The following is a 21126-nucleotide window of genomic DNA, read 5'->3' as shown; positions in this document are numbered from 1 at the left end:
GGTAACAAATGATACTCACGGTCTTGCTCCTCTACTCTCCACTCTTGATTTCCCTCCCCTGAGGTTAGCACCTGTGGACAGTAAACGAAATGAGTAAATGTTACGCTGTGTTAGAGGATAAAATGCTATGGAAAAATTAAGTAAGGGGAAGAATGTTTTTGCCATGTGAACAGGTAGGCTTCACTGAAGTGGCATTTGAGCAGAATCCTGAACGAAGTGAGGAGTGCCTTCAGAAAAAAGCACTCTACAGATAGAGGAGCAAGTGAAAAAGCCCCGGGGCCGCTTCAGGTCTAGAAAATTATAGGAACCAGCAAGGTCAATGTTTGCATGTCAAAAAGGCAGCAAGTCGCCAGGTGTGCAGGGCCTTAGAGATTATTATTCTATTATAAAGAGTTTGGCTTTTATTCGGGATGAAATGGGAGCTGCTGGAGGGTTTGAGGTAAGAAGTAATAGTATCTGACAGGTTCAGTGTGGTTGCAGCGCTGAGAATAGCCTGTAGGGAGGCAGAGCAGCAGAGAAAGTGACTTGGACTGGTGTGACAGCAGCAATGTGGTGAGAAGTGTAGATTTTGATATATATATTTTCAGTAGATTGCATAGGATTTGCTAACAGATGAGGCATGAGGTGCAAGAGAAAGTAAATTGTCAAGGATGACTCAAGTTTTTGGCTTAAGCAACTGGAAGGATGGAATCTCTAGTTTACCAAGATGGATAAATCTGGGAAATGACCAAATATGATGGGGACAAGATCAGCAGTATTATTTGAACTATGTTGAGGTGGAGATACACTGACCAGGAGCTGGATAGAGGAGTCTGGAGTTCAGGGAAGGAATCACTGGCTAATCAATAGGCTTGGGGAGCCCTAAGATTCAATGAGGATAACAAGGGGTGGGGTGCAGATAGAAAAGAGCATTAAAAGTCTGAGTGAGAAGGAGAAACTAGGTAAGGAGCAGAAATCTGAGGAGACCGGAAGAGGTTAGCAAGGAAAACCACAGGCATGTGATGTCCTGGAGGCCAAGCGACAAAGGATTTCATGGAGGGGAGAGTCAGCTATGCCAAATCAAGTGAGATACTTCTGATTAGTGACCATTCAGTCCAAGAACCCAGTTCACCAGATTCCCAATTTTGCTGTGCAACCAGTCTCCTTGATGTATCAGCGGGCACTGAAAAGTTAGATCTGAAATACTAAGCAGGCTTTCAACACAGGTTTATTACGGAAGTCTTAAAACAAGTTTGTCCTCATACAAAAGTGTGCCTGATGCAAATACTTGCTTTCTGGTGGTTCAATTCAGTTGACTTAAGGTGCCAACCAAACATAAAGTTGTTGTTGTTCAGTAGCTCAGTTGCGTACAATTCTTTGCAACCCAATGGGCCACAGACCTCCAGGCTCCTCTGTCCATGGGATTCTCCAGGCGAGGATATTGGAGTGGTAATATTGCCCAATATTGCTAGGATATTGGAGTGGGATATTGCTATGCCCTCCTCCAGGGGATCTTCCCGACCCAGGGATTGAACCTGCAACTCTTATGTCTCCTGCATTGGCAGATGGGTTCTTCATGATTAGCACCATCAGGTAAGAACAACACATGAAAAAGAGTGGCCTAAAAAGCGTTCACATTCACAAGATAAATGACTTACACCCTACTCCTTGTGAGATCAGGCCGAGTATGTATATCCTATTTTTCTTCTTGGTGGATATCGTGCATCTGGGTATTCACATAGACACATGAACTATTTATTAATACTTGAGTTTTTCTGTCAAGTTCACTTTTACAAACATTACTTTTAGATGCATTTTTAAGCCTTTAAGAGGGAAGAATGACAGTGAAACTGATGTAAGAACAAGAGAAGAATGTGTCATGGGGGACAGTTATCACAGTTTCCTGTGTGTGTCCCCCGAGCACAGTGAAGGGAATGAATTGGGGTAACGCTCCCCAGTACACCTGGTGGGGGGGGTCTTCACCACTTGCAAGATGGGACCTAGACAGTGAGACCTCTACCAGAGAGACAGCACCAACGTGAGCCAGTGGTCGTCTTTCACCCTTCTTGAATGTTAACAATATGGAAAGCAGACACGGAAAACGTAATTTCAACTCTGAGGAGTACGCACTGGCCTTGCCTTCCACATTTGGAGTTTTTTACATTTGAAAGGAGGGTGTCTGACAGGCTGCATCTGACAGGTCAGCCTGGTCCCAGGTAGTCCCTATAGACTTAGACCTCTGGGGTCGGTAGGTTTTGAACACCCGAATGCTGTGTGTGGACTGGCTAAAAGTGAGCTCTAGGGATCTTCCTTGCGGCTGACCTGACTTTTCTCTAGAATTGGTCTTCCAGAAATTCCACCTGCAGCTTGGCACTAGAAGGCAGAGAAATCAAATATAGTAAACACAAAGGTGTGTGTGTGGCTCAATTGCTCCAGTAGTGTCCGACTCTTTGTGACCCTACGGACTGTAGCCTTCCAGGCTCCTCTGTCCATGGGATTTCCCAGGCAAGAAATACTGGAGTGGGTTGCCATGTCTTTCTCCAGATCATCCCAATCCAGGGAATGAACTGGTGTCTCTTGCATCTCCTGTACTGCAGGCAGGTTCTTTACCTCTGAGCCACCTGGGAAGACCCAAAGAATATGTAGGTTTGTCAGAATTAACATTTGACAATCAAGAGTACATCTCTATTATTAAAGTTTTGCTATGTCTTCAAAAAAGTGTAATGTTTGGTTGAATTAAGCCAAAGAATTAAAGATATCAGAATAATATGCTTGTTTTGTCTGTATTTCTAAGAAATGCTAAAAATTATAATAATGAAGTCCCTGTTATAAATCTTAGAATACCACATATACACTGAAAAGTGAATCTTTAATATGTCAGAAAACTCATTCCTTTTATATAGTTATAATAGAATTAAGATTCTGGGTTAGTCCTCTGATAAAGAAAATTAGGTACAACTTTTATTATGTTTAAATAATTTTATATTATTAAAAATCTTTCTAAAGAGTCCACTGGCCTGAAAAAAAAATATAGCCTGACATGCTGATCAGAAATAAAGGTTATTTTTACACTTTCCTTTATTTCCTTTATTGAATACAAATATGATTTTTGAGACTGTACATATTTCCCCGGAGACACCTGTTTTTCCTTGGTACACACATTAAATACCATATAAGAAAAAATACCATAGTTGTCGTGAAATCATACAGTATAAAAGAAGGAGGACACAGCAGGATAAAACACGGCCCCGGGACGCTAAACATTTTCAGCTCTGAAACTAAAGGACCACAGAGCAGGGGTAGTGCTGACCTCCCCACGCAGCCCTGAAGCCCGGGGTTCCGCATTTAATATCACTGGTCTCTAAGGAACAGTGCCTCGGGGCAGCGGATTCTATGAGCTGAGGTAGGAAAAGAACTCAACTGGGTCTGGAACATGCTGTTCTTTTCAAATAGCATAGACGCTTCTAGGAAAGTCAGAGTCCTAAAAGGACCTCAGTGTCAACACACAGGGACTTCCCACTGACCAAGCTGTGAGGGTCACAACACAAAAGTCAGCTGTGACAGAGGCCGATTTTTGAATAAGTAGGGGAGCATTCATATTGAGTAGTTTATTCTTTAATAATTGTATCGGTTTATAATATTTACATACATAGTTCCTACTTGCTGCCTAAGCACTGAAGAATAAACAATGGAACTTGTAACTTGAGCAAATGATCCCGGCAGAGGAAGGTGCTGAAAAGAAGTAGGGTGGATTTATTAGCACAATTAGAGGACATATGGTGAGTACAGATAATAATCAGCAGAAGATGGCATAGATGGTCATGTACAGTAGCTAAGGAAGACAGACAATTCCACACTGCCTTTTAAAATAAGAATTACTGTGTCCTGAAGACACAAGTTAACTATATGAAACTAAGTGCTCTAGAATCAAGACAGAAATGAAGGCTTTAGCATACAACCACATTAAATGACAAAAACAGATCAAAATACCCTAACGGCAAATCAATAGGTTAGGTACTATCAGTCATGTCCAGCTTAATACATCATTACTGCAAGAGATACCTAGTCTCAAAGACAAAAATTTATAAGAAAGGGACTTAAAAGTCTACCAAGAAAAAAACAAGTCAGCTCATCAGTCTGGCTCGGGTTTGAATTGCCCTGTTTTCACAATCAGACCATATCCTGGCTAATCAACCGCTTAACAACCCAGATCCTTTCTTTTTCCTTTAGTTCTAGTAAGAATGCTAAAGCCCACAGAAGTACTAATAGAGAGAGATGAGGAAGATATCACATTAAGAATCATACTACACTAGGAAGTCAGTAAAAGTACAGAAATAAGAAATTACCTAAACGATAGTCTTGATGTTTTAGGATAGGTTTAAGTGAATGTACAACAACAACTTTTATAATTACTGCTTAGGTATGTCTTTAAGCTGCTTAACTTGTCTGATGATCTCAAAAGACTCACCCATACTAAATTTGTAGTCATTGTTTAAAATCTTTCAGAAAATTTAATTAGTCTATTGTGGAATTAATATTTAAATGCTCAAGAAAAATTGAGATTCTTAAATTTTTTTCTGTAGGAATTCAATGAAATGATCATTAAACTAAGTACATACAGCTTTCAGTATTCCTCATGCCGAAAGTCCCTCAGACAATGAAAGAATCTATTACCATTTTCCAAATTCAAACTCCAGGACAGAAAGTTTGTAATTATGGAATCCTTGCTAGAATCTAAAGGAAGAAGTTATTCTAAAAGCATTTAAGACAAAGCTTGAGTTGTCTGTTCCTACCAGTCGTTGTTTGGGTTTAAAGACAAATGAATCATAACTTAGTAGGAATCACATTTCCATATTAACCACTTGGATGGGTGCCATGATATATGACTGAGATTACCATACACCCTCTTCTTCCAACCACAGGATTTAAATTGTATTGAAGGTAAGTCCCCAAGACATAAAAAAGAATCTGAAGCATAAATTATTGGCTCAAGAGAGAAAGGAAAACTCAGGTCAATATCCCAAGAAAGCATCTCTTTGACCAGCTGCCAGATCTTTAAGTCTACCATGGAATTGTGAGAAGGCCTCTTGGAGAAACAAAAGCTTCAATAATATTTAATATGACACATGAGAATAAACATAAAAAAATTCAGAAAAATCACATGATTCTCGCAAATCATAATAATATTTACCATACTCAGCACATCTTGGGTGAAAAACAAAAAAAACAACAGAAAAAGAGTTCATCTGACTTGTTAGCTTTATGAGCGTTACCTTCGTGGCCTTTGTTCCTGAGGGAATGAAAGAAGGGGTCTCAGGAAAACCCACCCCCTTAAAAAATATATCAAACCCAAACAAAACACAACGAAACATGTTAGGAATACAAGTACAATGTTTGCAAAATCAAGGCACAGTTGTTAATTAATGCAATTCATGTGCTGGTGTCACAGTGACCTACAACGACTGTACAGCTTTTCACGACATGAGGATAAACCTGAATTTACAAAACCTGATGGCAGGGGCTGGGGGGGGGCATTCATAATGGTGCCCCCATCTGTAAATGGCACACTGATGTCCTGGAGGGGGTGGCTTTGGTGGGGGAGGGTGAAACTTGACCAGAAAGCTTTTCATGATTATGGCTTTTTTCTCATTTCTTCATCCCAATCAAAATCTAATGGTTCATCATCTAGTTCTGGTAAAGTGAAGAGAGATGTTTTGGAAAGACTTAGTTTCTCGGTGGATGTGTCCAGCTGAAAAGTCTTCCTCTTCCTGCCAAGCGCTGTAGCTGTGGCCACACAGCTGGGGCCACCCTCACTCGGGTTCTTACTTTGAGGAGGAGGAGGGGATTCTGATTTGGATTCAGAGGGGGAAGTAAAGGAGAAGTTTGCCAATTTGGCTAACGTGCAAGCATGAACCTTGCTGCTTTTATTACTGCACGAAACCTCTTCCTTTCTGACTCTTTCACTAGCAAGACAGAAACGCCCCGTGTCGTTACCAAGCTCTAACTCAGGCTGGACAGTTCCCTTTGCAGGGGCGCATTCCCTCTTCTCTTCTGGTCTGTCTTTGTAGGGTGGCTGCGGTGATACCCCCCTTGTCTCATCCTGCGGCTGAGCCGAGCTTCTAATTCTGGAGGCCAGCTTTTCTGGGCCCTTCCCAGGCAGAGCTGCTCCTCTTTTTGCTCTGCGCTGGGGATTTTCAGGACTCTGAACTACTGGTTTACTGGTGCCAGGAGATACAGGGCCACAGTCTTCAGGGGAATGGGTCAGTTTTGACTTTTGTTTGAAAGTGAATTTTGCCAGTTTGGCCACAGGGGCACCCAGACTCTCAACACTTTCCTGGTGGGGCTCTTGTGCCTGAGCGTGTGACTTCTGTCTCTTTCTTTTGGGAGTTTCCAGCGCTCTCTCCGGGCTCTGGATAGGAGTGGGCTGAGGATGAGAAGGGCTTGTGGGTTGCAAGGGCGGCCTGGTGGTATTCCTGCACAACTCCTGGGCCCTAGCCTTGTGCAGCTTGTGCAGTTTCCTGGGGACGTGATGAGTCAGCACCGAGTCGGGTTCATCAGCAGATACGGCCGCTTCAGAAACCGTGGCGGCCTTTCTTGGCCTTTCACCCTCACGGTTGCCTGGCCTCAGTGGAGTTTCTGTCTCTCCTGCTGCTGGAAGTGGTTCAGTCTCCAATTTGCTCCTTTGGCCTGCCTCCCTATCCTCCTTACCCTGAGATCTGTTGTTGCAGATTTTCAAAGCCATTGCCCCCCTACTTGTTTTGGGACTAGGAGACACAGGAGCAGTGTTTTTAGGTTCAATCGGATGAGTTGCCACGGAATCAAACCAGTCCAAACTGCCATCCTGGCCATTTCTGTGCTCCTCTGAATGCTTTCCACTTGTTGGTCCTTTAGGCCCCAGATGGGAAGGGGGACCGAGAAGTGGGCTTCCCCCGAAACTGCCTCCAATAGAGAACCGATGCGCGCTACAGTTTACTTCCTGCTGCGTCGATGTTCTGAAGTTTGATTCTTTCCGGGCATCACCTCCCAGGGATCCTGGAATCGTCTCTGCTTCCACGGCCTGCGGCTGAGATTGGTCCACACTCCAATTCTGTAACCTGAAGCATACAAGGAAAATATGTATTGCTTTAATCTTTTCCTTTCTTTATTCTCTGAGATGCCATCTAAGGGTTTAAGTCCAACATAATTCCAGGCTAATACCACACACCATCTCTTAGAGCAGCAGGAGGAAATTATCCTTTTTCACCAGGATAGAATACAAGGGTTCTGATAATCATACTAATTTAACCTACAAGTGTAGTAAAATAAAGAAAATCAAAGAGCAGGTTTGTCTATATTTTCAGATCTCTCTGAAAGTCTGTTTCATTCATCAGATTGTTGGAAGGTCAGTCTTTTCTCCTGTGTTAAATGTTCACCTACAAGACAACCTGGTGGCTATGTGCACAGTAGCTGACTACTGACCAAGAGAAGTGGCTCGAGCTATTTTGCAGCCAGTCTGCAGAGCTGAACCAAAGGGAAAGACTAGAGATTATGACCGCCTCAAACCTCTTTAATTAAATGAGGTACTGAATTTTAGTGCATCTAAAAAATGACCTTCCTCAAGAGTAAAGAGACTATGATTCCTCTGTGCTTGGCACCCCCTGCCCCCTCCAGCAGTCACCCTCGTGGCAGGCCTTCCCCAGGCAGCCATGACCTCTTTCCTGCCAAGCCCACACGTTTCAGCATCTGTTCTGGGCAGCCACTCTTCATCAGATTGATACAGAGTTGAAACCTACTGACCTGCTGAGAATGACGGAGTTGACCTTGTGACATTCGTCTTAAACCTTGGGCATATTAGAAACTGAAATAGTACCAGAGGACCAATTTTTAACAGGGATTACAGCAGCTTTTCAAAGAGAGGTCCCTTAGAAAGCCCTTCCTAACAACCTAGAAACGCCTTTTCAGTATAAGGAGCAATGTGACTCTGCTTCCATGCACTAAATCTGAAAAGAAACTACACCAAAAAGCTGATAAGTAAATTTTTCTAAAAATCATGGGTTATCATAGAAAAAGGAACAGAAGACATCAAAATTAAATGGATTTAAATTTCAATGTATTTAAATACATTAACACATTAATGATAGCTCTCTCTGGGAAATAAGATTGTGTGTGATTTTTTTACCTTATTAATTCATTATTGTTACTTTCAAAATACTTTATAAAGAATGTGTATTGGAACTTCCCTGGTGGTCCAGTGGCTAAGACTCTGTGCTCCCAAAGCAGGGAAGCTGGGTTCAATCCTTGGTCAGGGAACTAGATCTAATATGTCACAAGCAACTAAAAATCCTATATGTGGCAACTAAGACCTGGCACAGCCAAATAAAAAAAAAAAAAAAAGAAAAAAGAAAAAAAGAATGTATTATTGTTTACAGCCAGGAAAAAAAACACTAAAAAATTATTTTTTAAATTTGGGTTACAGTCACTCATAGTAGACTTGGCAACAACAATACAGAAAATCTGAATTCACTGTAATCACAGTCAGACCAAAAAAGATAAAAACAAAAACAAACCCAAATAGCTTTCAAAATTACTACTATCTAGTATACTTTCAGTATCAAATTGAGGTCAGGGATGCTCATAATTGTTAACACTCCACAACTTGAATAATTTATGGGAATTTTAAAGGTACTGCTATTTAAACTCTATACTTTACTATACCACCTAAAAGACATCTCCACACTCTGTTTTAAGATGGGTAAGGCAGCTGTCATTTGCGGCTGGCTGGCACTAGCAGAGGGGCTTCCCCAGTGGCTTGGTGGTAAAGAATCTGCCTGCAACGCAGGAGGCACAGGAGATGCCCCTCTTTGCAGGCCACCTGGTTTTATTGCTGTGAGGATCAGCTCAGGAATTCTTGCATTACAAGGAAATATCAGAAGGGAAAAAAAAATTTTTTTAAGGCAGAATCCTATCTTTCAGACCATCACTTACTCTTTCTGTTTTCCTTCCTTCCCTCCAGGAGGGTCATCTTGAATCTGATAAGTCTAACTGCCCTTTTTCTATCATACAACACTGCTCTGAGACTCACAGTCCTTCCTTTCCTGAATCTGACATGTGTCAGGGGTACTCAAATGAGTTTTTGCTCACTCAGAATGTAAGAATCCTCTCCAAATGCAAAGCCAGGCCCAGGACAGGACTGAAAAGGATCGGCTACCTCAAATTATAAAAGAAGCAAAGGAGGAGTACTGACCTTAACACTACGCTCTGGATCATGAAAAGGCCAGGAGACCAGAAGATAAAGAGGCTGATTTTAGACAAAGTGCAAGTTTACTGGGTATCAGCAGGACAAAACCATCTCCCATTTTCCCCCAGAAAGCTGTGCTGGGGTTTTATAAATAGAGAATACTGCTGGATGAAGGGAGTGAGCAAAATAGGAGAGAAGTGCCAGGAAAAGAGTTCTCAAGGTTTTACTTCAACAGCTAATCATCCCAATGTGCTCCCCAAATTCTCCCTGTGTAGCCGCTAGGCTCTCACATGCTCTCTATTCCCCAGTGCCCAGCTTTGAGATCAACACTGGTATGATTAACCCACTGGCTCGGGTCAATGATTAACCCACTCAGGTCAATGATTAACCCACTCGCACCAGCAGGAAGAGGCCTGATGGACACACTTGCCATCCTTCACTCCCTCGACACAGGCACAGACTCAAAGTCAAGCTCTGTAATAGAAGCTCACATATTTAGGGAGCACGCAGGGCTCAGATGATAAAGAATCTGCCCGCAATGCGGGAGACCTGGGTTCCATCCCTGGCTTGGGAAGATCCCCTGGAGGAGGGCATGGCAACCCACTTCAGTATTCTTGCCTGGAGAATCCCAGGGACAGAGGAGCCTGGCGGGTTGCAAAGAATCGGACATGACTGAGCGGCTCTTTCTTTCAAGAGTAAAAGTTCAGGCAAAAATTCTTGAGGTGATGCATGTGACATGTTCCTTCCCACATGTCCACAGTAACAAGCCACTAGAAAAGGGGGTTTTGAAACACTGCTCCTGTCATTCCTGCGTTGTTCCCCTGTAGGATGAAAAACAGATTTACCTCTTTAACATAAAATGTCATTCTTACTGAGGAATTTTTTCAGTCTGGCTGTTGAATTGTAAATTTTTAAAAGTCACAGATTTGGGAGTGTAGTAGGGAAGGAAATCATGATGCTGAGGGAGGGTCAGAGCAGCTGCTAACAGACCAGAAGGGTCTTTTCCGGGTGAAGTCAGTGCTGTACTCTTATCTCCACTTCCGGAACCTTCCCGGCATTCTGGCACAGGCTGGCCTGAAAGCAGTTTGTGCCTCGGTCTCTACCTGCAATTTTCTTCCACCTGGGTTATATAAAGACTGTGTGTGTTCTTAGTCACTTAGTTCTCAGCCTGTGGAATTCTCCAGGCAAGAATATTGGAGTGGGTTGCCATTCCCTTCTCTAGGGGATCTTCCTGACCCGTTGTAGGCAAATTCTTTACCATCTAAGCTACTAGGGAAGCTGCCATATAAAGACTAATGATCAAATTTTTATTATGCTTGCAGAAAAGCTTTAGACAATAAGTGAATTAAAATATTAATAAGCATGAAGACTCTTTATGCAAATACCCTTGCACATGTCCTCTCCTGGTGAGGACACATGATACAGCCAGCTTATAAAGTACTTTGTGTCTGGGTCTGGCCTGGGATGAGAGAGACCACTCTCCTGGCGGCCAATTTCCTCTTCCTCAACATTAGTCCCAGCCACCTCTGGACAGCACTACCTCTTACACTGAGCCAAAGAAACAGAAGAGGGGAAAAGCGGTGGTAGTAAACAGGATGCAGCCATTCACCAAGGTTTCTCGATGAAAACTGCATTATATTGGGTGCAAACTGTAGGTGGCATACCTTGGTCCTTCTCGTTAATCAGGACCCAGTTGATCATACACAGTAAAGGACCAGTCCATGTTCTCCATAAGGCTCACTAGACCAGCCAGCCAAGGAAACACAGCTGTGGAAGGTGGTCCCCATAGAGGCTGCCATCAGTCCCCTCCTTTCCATATGTCTACACCACTTCTCCCATCAAGAGGTGGTGTCATGTCCCTTCACCTGGCATGCGGGCTGACCCTGTGACTTGCTCTGACCTATAAAATGTGGCAGAAGTGATGCCATGTCCGCTCTGGCCCAGCTCATGAAAGGCTAGCGGCTTCCACTTTTGCTCAGCTACTTGCGTCCTAAGCTACCATCTCAGAATTCCTACTACCTTACAGTAGAGAGCTCCTGGCCAAGTAAGCCGCCCCAGCAAAGGCACCACATATGTGACAGAAGCTCCCTTCGAAGTTCCGATCCCAGCTGAGCTCCCAGCTAAATGCAGGTGTACGAGTGACCCCAGCTGGTACTATGTGGACCAGAAATAAACATCCCCTCTAAACGCCCCTGAATTTCTGACTCTCAGAAAGTAAGCACTAAAAGGGTACGGGGTTTTTTGTTTTTTTTTTTTAAGCCACTGAGCTTTGATGGAGTAGATTATGTAGCACCAAGTAACTGAAATCTCCTACATAGATTTTCCACTTACTTTACACTTCTTTCATTTCACTAAATGCCAAACAAGCATGTTCCATTACATGCCTTTCTTGGTTTTCTTTTCTCACCTTTCAAGTCTTCTCAGTTCTTCACTCAAGAGGTTGGGCAGCTCCAGCTTTTCCAGAATGAGTTCACACTGCCTCTGGTACTGCTGCAGAGGGTTTTCGGGAAAGGAAGTGTGGAGTGCATTCACACCTCCTAGCAGCGCACCTCCCTGACAGGATGAGAAAATGGAAAATACCAGGGAGAGTCACCAGGCCTCCACACAGGAAGTCCACGCTAGGGACCACTGATCCCAGGTGCTTAAGACCAACCCCTACACCCCCGTCACGGCTCTCAGAGTCACCTGGGAGCCGGATTCAAATTTCAGTAGTCCTCTTCCCCAATTTCCAGTGGCATGCATTGCTCTGGGAAGCCACACTGTCTCGAGTGGAACCATGAGCATCTCTCAGGTGTGTTGAGGAGAAGAAAGATTAAGACCCACTACTTTACACCAGTGGGTAAAACAATGCAGACTGTTTCCATGACAATTTTTTTCGCTTCCTTTAAATGGGTCCCTTTGGATAAATTTCCAGGAATGAATAGGTCTAAAATATGGCCATTTTTATAACTCCAGATATGTTATAAATTGTCTTTTTTAAACAGTATTTGCAATTACGGTTCAAATATTAGGTACAAGATATGCTCACCTGCATGGAGGACTCCATTACCGACACCACTGTAACAGCATCTTCCAGAGTCACTATATCACGAAACATCAGGCGAGCATGAGCTATGAAAGGTGCGTTTGAAATGATGAGGCAATTATTTTTATGAATATCTAAGGTGACAAATGTCATTGGTGCCCCCTACTCCAAAACTGTATATTATTAATGTGCTTCTAATAACAAATACATTTTACTAGAACAAGCACAGATGTCTAAGTTCAATAGCTCTAAGGTTCTTTCTCTAATAAAGGGCCTAATTCTTCTGCACAGCCCATGACAATTCTGTGTATTCACATGAAAAAGTACTCTGGGCTCCAGCAAACAAAGGGGCTATATAAGCATATAATTGATATTCAGTAACTGTTAATTCTTACTCTCTAATTAATTCTTAATTCTTCTTAATTCTAATCTATTATAATCTAAACAAGACTAAAATTGATTTCTCATCTCTGGTACATCTCTTTATCTGTCAGCTTTTCAAAAGTATCAAACTTGCAAGCCTAAATCTTAGGTATTTCTTGCCTTAATATTAATTATAAATCCTTGAAAAAGTGAAGCAGTTTTGTTTTATGGAACTTTTTAGTTAAGCATATATCACATCATTATATCATACAGTTAACTCATGTGAAAAAAATTTTTAGGATTATTTAAGTAAGTGCTAAATGTAAAAGCCAGTATTAAGGGAAAAAAAGTCTGAGGGTGCATATTAGCTGCGAGTATGCACGCAAGTCTCACACGTTAGGGATGGGACAGAGGACAGCATTGCTAATTCAACGTTACTGTGTTAGTGGCGGCTGTGAGTAGCAACTGGTGAGAAATCACCCAGGATGCCATACAGAAAACAGTTCCCAACAAAGGCATATTCAGATAGAGGCCATCGAGAAGGAAAACATACAGCAAGCAAGACTTTTTAAATGGATGATGTCTGAAGTTACAGGAAGTTATGAAATGTCACAAAGATTCCTTTTCCTTAATGCCACTACATTCCACTCAACATCTATAATCCGTGTAGGTTTCATAGCTTCAAGCTTTTACTTTTTAACCAACTGTGAGCAAGCATCTCAGAGACCATCCTTACTCATTGCCAAGTCCCAAGCCTTGCTCACTTTGTGTGTTTAGTCTTAGTCGTGTGAGACTCTGCGACTCCATGGACCGAAGACCGCCAGGCTCCTCTGTCCATGGAATTCTCCAGGCAAGAATACTGGAGTGAGTTGTCATTCCCTTCTCCAGGGGATTTTCCCAACCCAGGAATCGAACCCAGGTTTCCTGCATTGCAGGCGGATTCTTTACAGTTGGAGCCACCAGGAAAGCCCTAGCTCACAGTGAGCACCCAATAAAAGTATATGTTGAGTGAAATTAACCTTCTGCTAGTCGTATCAAGCTCTCCAGCAGGCGGATGGTGGTCCGGGCAGCGTTCCGGGAGTCACTCTGCCTTTGCATCTGGTAGTACCGGAGCAGAACTTGATTACCCTCATCAGACAGTGTGGGCTGTAGTTTCCTAATGAGGCAGAAGTAGGATTTCATCTTTTCCATGCTCCAGAGCTTCTCTGATTTGCTTGGGTAACCTGTATATATCAAGTATTGGGTCAGTAATTTCTAAGAACAGGCAAATATCTCATTTTGAGGGTTTTGACAAAGTTCCTGTACTCATTTTTAAAAGGATAACCTGGTTTTCTGGCCACTGAAATCTAGACCTATCTCTGCATATAGCTCTATAATAAATAGTCTTAGGCTCTAAGCTTAATAAAGGTAAGCTTCCTACAAAGGTTTAAATTATTCAGAATAATTCTGTTCTGCCATATACAGTAATAAATAGTACTTGGTAAGCCTAATTTTTTGACAAAAGATCCACATTTAGGATTCTGCTTTATAAATTCAGTCCAGTTTTCTTTGTGTATAGGACGTGAACCACGTGGTCATTATATATCATAAAGTTGCCCTTTTCACCACAAAGGATATACGGCAAGCAAAGGAAGACCCTTTTCCTTCTGTGCATTGTTCTAGGCTCGCTAACTAGGTTCACTGCTTTCTGTCTAAGCATCTCTCTATAGACTCGTAGTTGGGTATTTATTTGATTTTCCTCAAGGAAAATTTCATTTATGTCTACTCTGTCAATTTGAATGATTTGATCGCTTCCACATACCTTTGTTTTCTAAGATAAAAGAGGAAATGATACGGTCCCAGTCTTCATTCTTGGTATCAAGCAAAACGAGGATCAGGTCGAATCGACTTAAGAGTGGGCTGCTAAGGGCAATGTTCACTGATACAGACTCACGGGGGTCGTACTGGCCTTTGGGGTTAGTTGCTGCAAGGATGGTGGTCCTTGTGTTCAGTTTGCACACGAGGCTACCAAAAGAGAAGGTATAGTTCACTGACTGTTGAGATTCAAATGAAAAACAAGATTAAACTTATTAATAGAAAGGGGCTGCTCCGGTACCTTAAAAATTTAGAGACGAACATGTCAAAGAGAACGTGGAATGATACAAACACCAAGTTCAAATGAAGGACATATTTATACGAGCCTATCTTGAAGAGAAGTAAGTGCTCAACACACATTTCTTATGCCCTGACTCTGAGTAGACCCCTCTAAGAGGTACACAAAGTTAAACCGTACATGGATACTGGTCTTAAGGAGCTTGCAATCCATTTTCTATAATGGTGAGACATGGCAGAATACAGTAAGTTCTAGAAGCATAAACTTCCCAGGGGAAATAAAGATGACGTGTATTCATCTATGTATATGGAAGAGACACTCAGAGAAACATTATGAAGTGGTTTCTGGGCAAGGCCTTTTGTGACACACGGACTTGTTCTGTGTGTTCACTTACTTGTTTCGGTTCTTCTAAAAGTGAAAGAAACAGGCAGAAGGGAAAGGAAAGGAAGGAGCAAGGGATGGAGGGGAGGAGGGATAGAAAAAGAAGAAATCAGGAAAACTGAAGGCTGATTAGCGCAGTGTTTTTGAGGAGCAACAGAGAAGGGAAGGCTAAAAAGGTTGGGGCATGGTGGGCTGGTTAGACAGGGAAGGACCACAGATGGGACACGCTGGGGAGACAAGGCAGTGGCCGAGGAAGACGCACGCAAGTCAGGGCAGTGGCGGGGCAGATATGGAGATGACATAACTCAGATGTTGTTTTTAAACTTGTTTATGATGGGCACGTCCTCAAAATAATAGGGCACATTCACTGACAGTAACAAGTATAGAATTCCTTCTCTGTAAATGTTGTCTGCTCTCTAGCGATGGTGGTTTTCAGTAGCAGCGCATAGCCCTGGGACTTCGGCAAACATGTGCTACATGTGTTAATCCTTGATCTATTTCCAGTTGGCTCCAGCAATGACCTCATGCCCGAGGACTGAAAAGTCTGAGAATCTGTATTTGTGGTAAGTGGCACAAGCAGACACAGAGGAGAACAACAAACAAGACACTTTCACTGAAAACTAACTCCTCTTTTAAAAAAATCACTGATAGGGGAAAATTCTGAACATAGAGTCTACATCTTATTCATATACCAAAATGACTTTGTAAAGGCAGCTGTTTAGAACTCAGAATCAGTTTGCCATAAAACCAATGTAGTAAATGGTTCCTAACTAATCCCACAAAAAGCACATTTAATCTAATACCGAAGAGGCTATTTGCACTTATCAGAAAAAAAGGAACACTGCTTCAATACTTCAATACAATACCAAACAAAATACAACTGTTTATGAAATAATTGCTTACAAATGATTTTCTGAGAGATAAACTTGGCTGTTCTTCCTCTCTCTGATCAAGAGCTATTTAACAAGTCATTTCCTGTGGGCAAAGGGCTGTACTGAGAATTGAGAAAGGTACAGAGCTGGTCCCCGCCTTCGATTAGTTCACAACAGAACTGCTAGAGGACAGGGAGGCTCAACACGGTGCCCACCAGACAGGACATGTGCAACGGACGCTGGTGGCAGTTACCTGCGTTCGTGTCTGCAAAGACAGAAGGACAATGGACAAGCAGAAACAGAAAGAAGGGGGTGAGTTATTCCCGAGGTAACTGGGAAAACATGCAAAGCAGCAGCTTTGGGAAGAAAGCTAAGGAAGATTTATATGTGAAGGAACAGTCTTCCTGGGGGGTGAGCAGCTTGTGGAGATTCGAGCAATGAAGGTAGAGGAGTAGGCAGGGGAAGAGGAGATGGTGTGGGACAGTAAGTCAGGCTGTGACCAGCAGCAAAGAGGAAGGTGGGGCAGCGCCAGGAGGGACAGAGTGGCCTTGGTCACTTGAAAGAGGGGAAGACAGCATGTAAGCCTGGTGGCTGCAAACCTGTGATACAAACGTGACCCACATTACCACCTGAATGGGGCTTTAGAGAACAAAGATACTCACACAGCCTCATCCTAAGTGTCACGTGCACAGCAGCAGCTCACTACATTCTACTGAACGAGGACGCATGAATGAGTGTAAGGTAAGGTCATTTCACCAACCCAGTATGAGCTCTACTCTCCTAGTAACAAAAAGATAACTATCATATATGTAATGCAAAGCCCTGTGCCAGGCTTTATGTATACATGTTACCCCTGATCTTCACAACCACCTGAAAGGTAGATATTATCACCAACTTGGAAATAAGGAAACTAGATGGTTTCAGACGGTAATAACGACGGTTAAGGTCACAAGCAGAGCAACAGGACTGCGATTCAAACCCAGGTCAGCTTCACTTCAAAACCCAAACTCCTGTACCTCCAAACTGTTACCCTGATGCTGAAATGTTTTAAGCACTTCCTGTGGTTTAAAGATCGGGCCTGAGGTTTTAGGTATGCATTTCCTTGCCTTACTTCTTTCCTACTTAATTTGATTCCCCTTGAGGGCCCATGACCACTGTTACAGTGCTCATGCTGCCGGTCACATATTTAAATGCTCAATGAACATGTGCTGAATAAGGGATAAATCAAAAATCTTTATTTAGTTCAGTATTTCTCAAACTCAGAGTCATTTTATACTTACAGGCTTCACCAGATATAAAATAATCATGCTAAAGATTTTTTTTTCCTGCACTAACTTCAAAGAGTGACAACATTCCAGTTTCTGAAAAACCTGCCTTTCCACTGTTTAATCCACATGCTTAAACTTTCCTACATAAATTACATAAGTGATTTTTACCCTGGCAGGCCCTCCAGAAAGCACCCTTGTTTTGTGGCGGTCTTAATAGTCTCATCACATCTGTATGGTGATCCCCATCTTTGCTGACGGCTTTAATCACTACCTACAGGCTGGCACTTCCAAATTTAGCTCTGGCCGGTGGCAGTGGCTGCTCTGTGTGCAAACGTGGTTTTCCTTTCTCCCTGGGGGCAGGGCAAGACTAAATTTCCCATCTTCCTTTATAGTTAAGTAGGCTTCCCTGGTAGCTCAGTTGGTAAAGAATCTGCCTGCAATGCGGGAGACCTGGGTTCAGTCCCTGGGCTGGGAAGACCTCCTGGAGGAGGGCATGGCAACCCACTCCAGTATTCTTGACTGGAGAATCCCCATGGACAGAGGAGCCTGGTGAGCTACAGTCCATGGGGTCACTAAGAGTCACGACTAAGCACAGCACAGAAGAGCAGCACAGAGCTGTAAAAATAAGTCCTGCCGGTGGAGTGGGGAGACAGCATATCTACTTCCAGGTCAGGCGCCTAAGAACCTTCCTGGACAACCTTCCCTGCTTTTCTCCCTCTCTGCTGGTACAGGTGAGGATAAAAGGCCCTGGAGTCAGACAGCCACCCGAGGGACTACACGGAGCAGAGCACCCCACCTTTCACTCACATCACACTGTGACTAAAGTAAGAAACACTCCCTCTGGCGAAACACTGCAGGAAAGACATGAGCACAGGACAGAAGTGACCAGTTTTCAAGGAGTGATGAAAGAGAGCAGACGGCTCAGAAATCTGAGGCTTTGAAGGGCTGGAGAAAACAACTGCCTCTAGACCTCAGAGAGTAAAGGGGAAGACTGAAACAGGCTCTGAATGACAAAGGCCCAGTCAACTTTCTCAGCTGTAAAATGTGACCCAGATGAAGGGTGACGCCTTCAGCTTAGATGGCCTTTCTATCAAGTTGAATAAAAGTGGTACGGACACCCTCCAATGTTCACAGCATGCTATTCATAACAGCCAAGAGGAGGAAGCAATACAAGTGTCCACGGGTGACTAAATGGATGAAGAATACACACACTCATACAATGAAATATTATTTAGCCTAAAATAAAGGAAATCAAGGGCTTCCCTTGCGGCTCAGCTAGTAAAGAATCTGCCTGCAATGCGGGAGACCTGGGTTCGATCCCTGGGTTGGGAAGATGCCCTGGAGAAGGGAAAGGCTACCCACACCAGTATTCCAGCCTGGAGAATCCCATGGACTGTATAGTCCATGGTGTCGCAAAGAGTTGGACACAACTGAGCAACTTTCACTTCACTTTACTCCAAAGGAAATCCTGCCACATAATACAATATGGATGAACCTTGAGGACATTATGCTAATTAATGTCACAAAAGACAGGTGTGGAGCAGTCTTATCCTGGAGATGTGGTTCCCAAGCCTGGCTAGTCAGTGAGAATGCAGGTGGGTTCTAATAATACAGATTCCCAGGTCCAACCTCTGAGATTCTGACTGAGGACAGGTATGGGCTAGAAGACTGAAAATTAGCTCAGTGTGGACTGCTGCCATGGCTCTTCTATGACTGTTAGAATCACAGTGTACAATAAATGTCTACTTGTCTGTCTTGCTGCAAGGCTGTGAGCATCTTGAGAACAAAAGCCTTCTCTTTTCCTTTTCCTGGTATTAGTAGCAATCAGAGATCATATAACGCTCCTGAGCGGTCAAGACATGTTTACTGAGCAGAACAGTAAACTGTCATCTTGTTTTTAAATTTCAGACCACACTTCTACCCAGGTATGTGAGTATAATTTAGTAGCAGCAAATATATAATTGCAATGTCAAATTTTTTCCCAAAATGTGTCCTCAGCCAATAGTGAGGGCATCTTCTATTATTTAAGAATCAGATACCCTGCCCTTGAGGAGACTGAAAAGAACCTAGAAGATACATGAAATGCTATCTTTATCAAGTAATTATTTCGTTTAGCATCTACAGACTTAAAGACCATCGCATGTGAAGCGCTCGCGTGCCTTCACCCTGCCGTACGGCCCTCTACCGCCATTTGCAGGTGCAGAGCCGACGGGCACATTCCAAAGGGCGGATTAAAGTCCTGACGCCCCTTTATCTCACACTGCACCCTCTTCTTCCTGGTCTCCTCTTTGACTTCATTTAGCAGCCAGGACAAAATGTAAGATGTTAAACTCCCAGACTTTAACAATGTTCTCAGATTTAAGTAACATAAGCAGAGCACAATAAAACGACTGGTCTTTTCAACCACATATGGATTCAATCAAACTGATATTTTGGTTACTGACGCTGTAAGTTACATCCTTAGTAGACATCCTGAGGGCCTGAGCATTTTTTTTCTATTCTGACTGCCCCTAACAAGCTTTTGTACTGAAAAATCATACTGACTGGTTCTCTCCCAGCCCCCTGTGCAGATGAATAGTGGGTGAGCGGCTTATGATACACCTTTGTAGGTATATGCCCACCACATGGAGAAACGTCAACCTCAACTCAAAAAACAGTTTGTGGAATTGGCACAGTTACATGGAACAATTAAGAATGTGATTCTTATTTTTTAGAAGAACTCTCCACCTCTGTGCAGTGTATATAAAGTCACACACACACACACACACACACACAACACATACATTTGCGAGATTCCCTGCAGCCTTGGCAGGGAGCTAGACATTCTGATTCTGAGGTTCAAAATACCCTTAAGAGAGATTAAAATTTGAATAGAAATTCCTTCACAAGTCAATCAGACTTTAGTCACTTAAGACATGAGAGAGACAATGACAGAGAGAAAACAAAAGCAGACCCATCCAAGAGTTCCCAAAAAGGATGTAGCAAAGTATCAAATATCTCAGAGAACATCTTGGCCTGGTCCCAGAGAATGGGCCCAGAACATCTGGATGATGATGGCTCAGTGAGGACTCCTACACTAGGGGACAAAAACCAGAGGATGAAAAGTGTTTGAGCTGAAGAGTAGTAAGGTGTTTCAAGAGTAATATTCAGAGTATTCTTATTTTATTTTAGTTGAATACATGATTAAGTACTTCCTTTTCATACTTAACTCATCTTACCTGCTTACTGATGAATAACTGGACATGCTTTATGTGTGTAGACACATTTTCTGAAAAGGTTCACACTTGGCAATTAACTGTATACCTTCTATCAGGAAGATTAATGGGCTTCTGATGAGGGAGAGTGAACTTAAGGCTCTGAAAACTTCTGGCCAAAAAATTAGATGAGCTACTATTGGAGGATGATCCAACTTTTTTTTTTTTAGTGTCAGTTTTTATTTATTTATTTGTCATCTTGATTTTATTTTTTAACTTTACAATATTGTATTGGTTTTGCCATATATCAAAATGAATCTGCCACAGGTATACATGTGTTCCCCATCCTGAACCCTCCTCCCTCCTCCCTCCCCATACCCTCCCTCTGGGTTGTCCCAGTGCACCAGCCCCAAGCATCCAGTATCATGCATCAAACCTGGACTGGCGACTCATTTCATATATGATATTATACATACTTCAATGCTATTCTCCCAAATCATCCTACCCTCTCCCTCTCCCACAGAGTCCAAAAGACTGTTCTATACATCAGTGTCTCTTTTGCTGTCTCGTATACAGGGTTATTGTTACCATCTTTCTAAATTCCATATATATGCATTAGTATACTGTCTTGGTGTTTTTCTTTCTGGCTTACTTCACTCTGTATAATAGGCTCCAGTTTCATCCACCTCATTAGAACTGATTCAAATGTATTCTTTTTAATGGCTGAGTAATACT

The 21126-nt window shown here is 42.7% G+C and overlaps 1 protein-coding gene across 3 annotated transcripts in view; it reads right to left on the bottom strand.

The window, feature by feature from the left end:
• Positions 1–3055: 3055 nt before the first annotated feature.
• MCM9 (minichromosome maintenance complex component 9) overlaps positions 3056–21126 on the bottom strand; it is a 97308-nt gene continuing 79237 nt past the window's right edge. For 2 of the 3 annotated variants that reach the window (XM_010861800.1, XM_010861802.1), the window contains 5 exons: positions 14386–14588; positions 13604–13807; positions 12225–12307; positions 11604–11749; positions 3056–7073 (listed from right to left, as the gene is read on the bottom strand). In XM_010861800.1, coding sequence (XP_010860102.1) covers positions 5612–7073; positions 11604–11749; positions 12225–12307; positions 13604–13807; positions 14386–14588 — 2098 coding nt within the window. In that variant the 3' untranslated portion in view covers positions 3056–5611. The remainder of the gene's footprint in view (positions 7074–11603; positions 11750–12224; positions 12308–13603; positions 13808–14385; positions 14589–21126) is intronic. The other variant, XM_010861801.1, reaches the window with a different exon arrangement.

This window comes from Bison bison, unplaced genomic scaffold (assembly GCF_000754665.1).
Source record: "Bison bison bison isolate TAMUID 2011002044 unplaced genomic scaffold, Bison_UMD1.0 scf7180017864473, whole genome shotgun sequence".
Lineage (NCBI taxonomy): Eukaryota > Metazoa > Chordata > Mammalia > Artiodactyla > Bovidae > Bison > Bison bison.
This window is presented reverse-complemented; position numbering and strand designations above follow the sequence as displayed.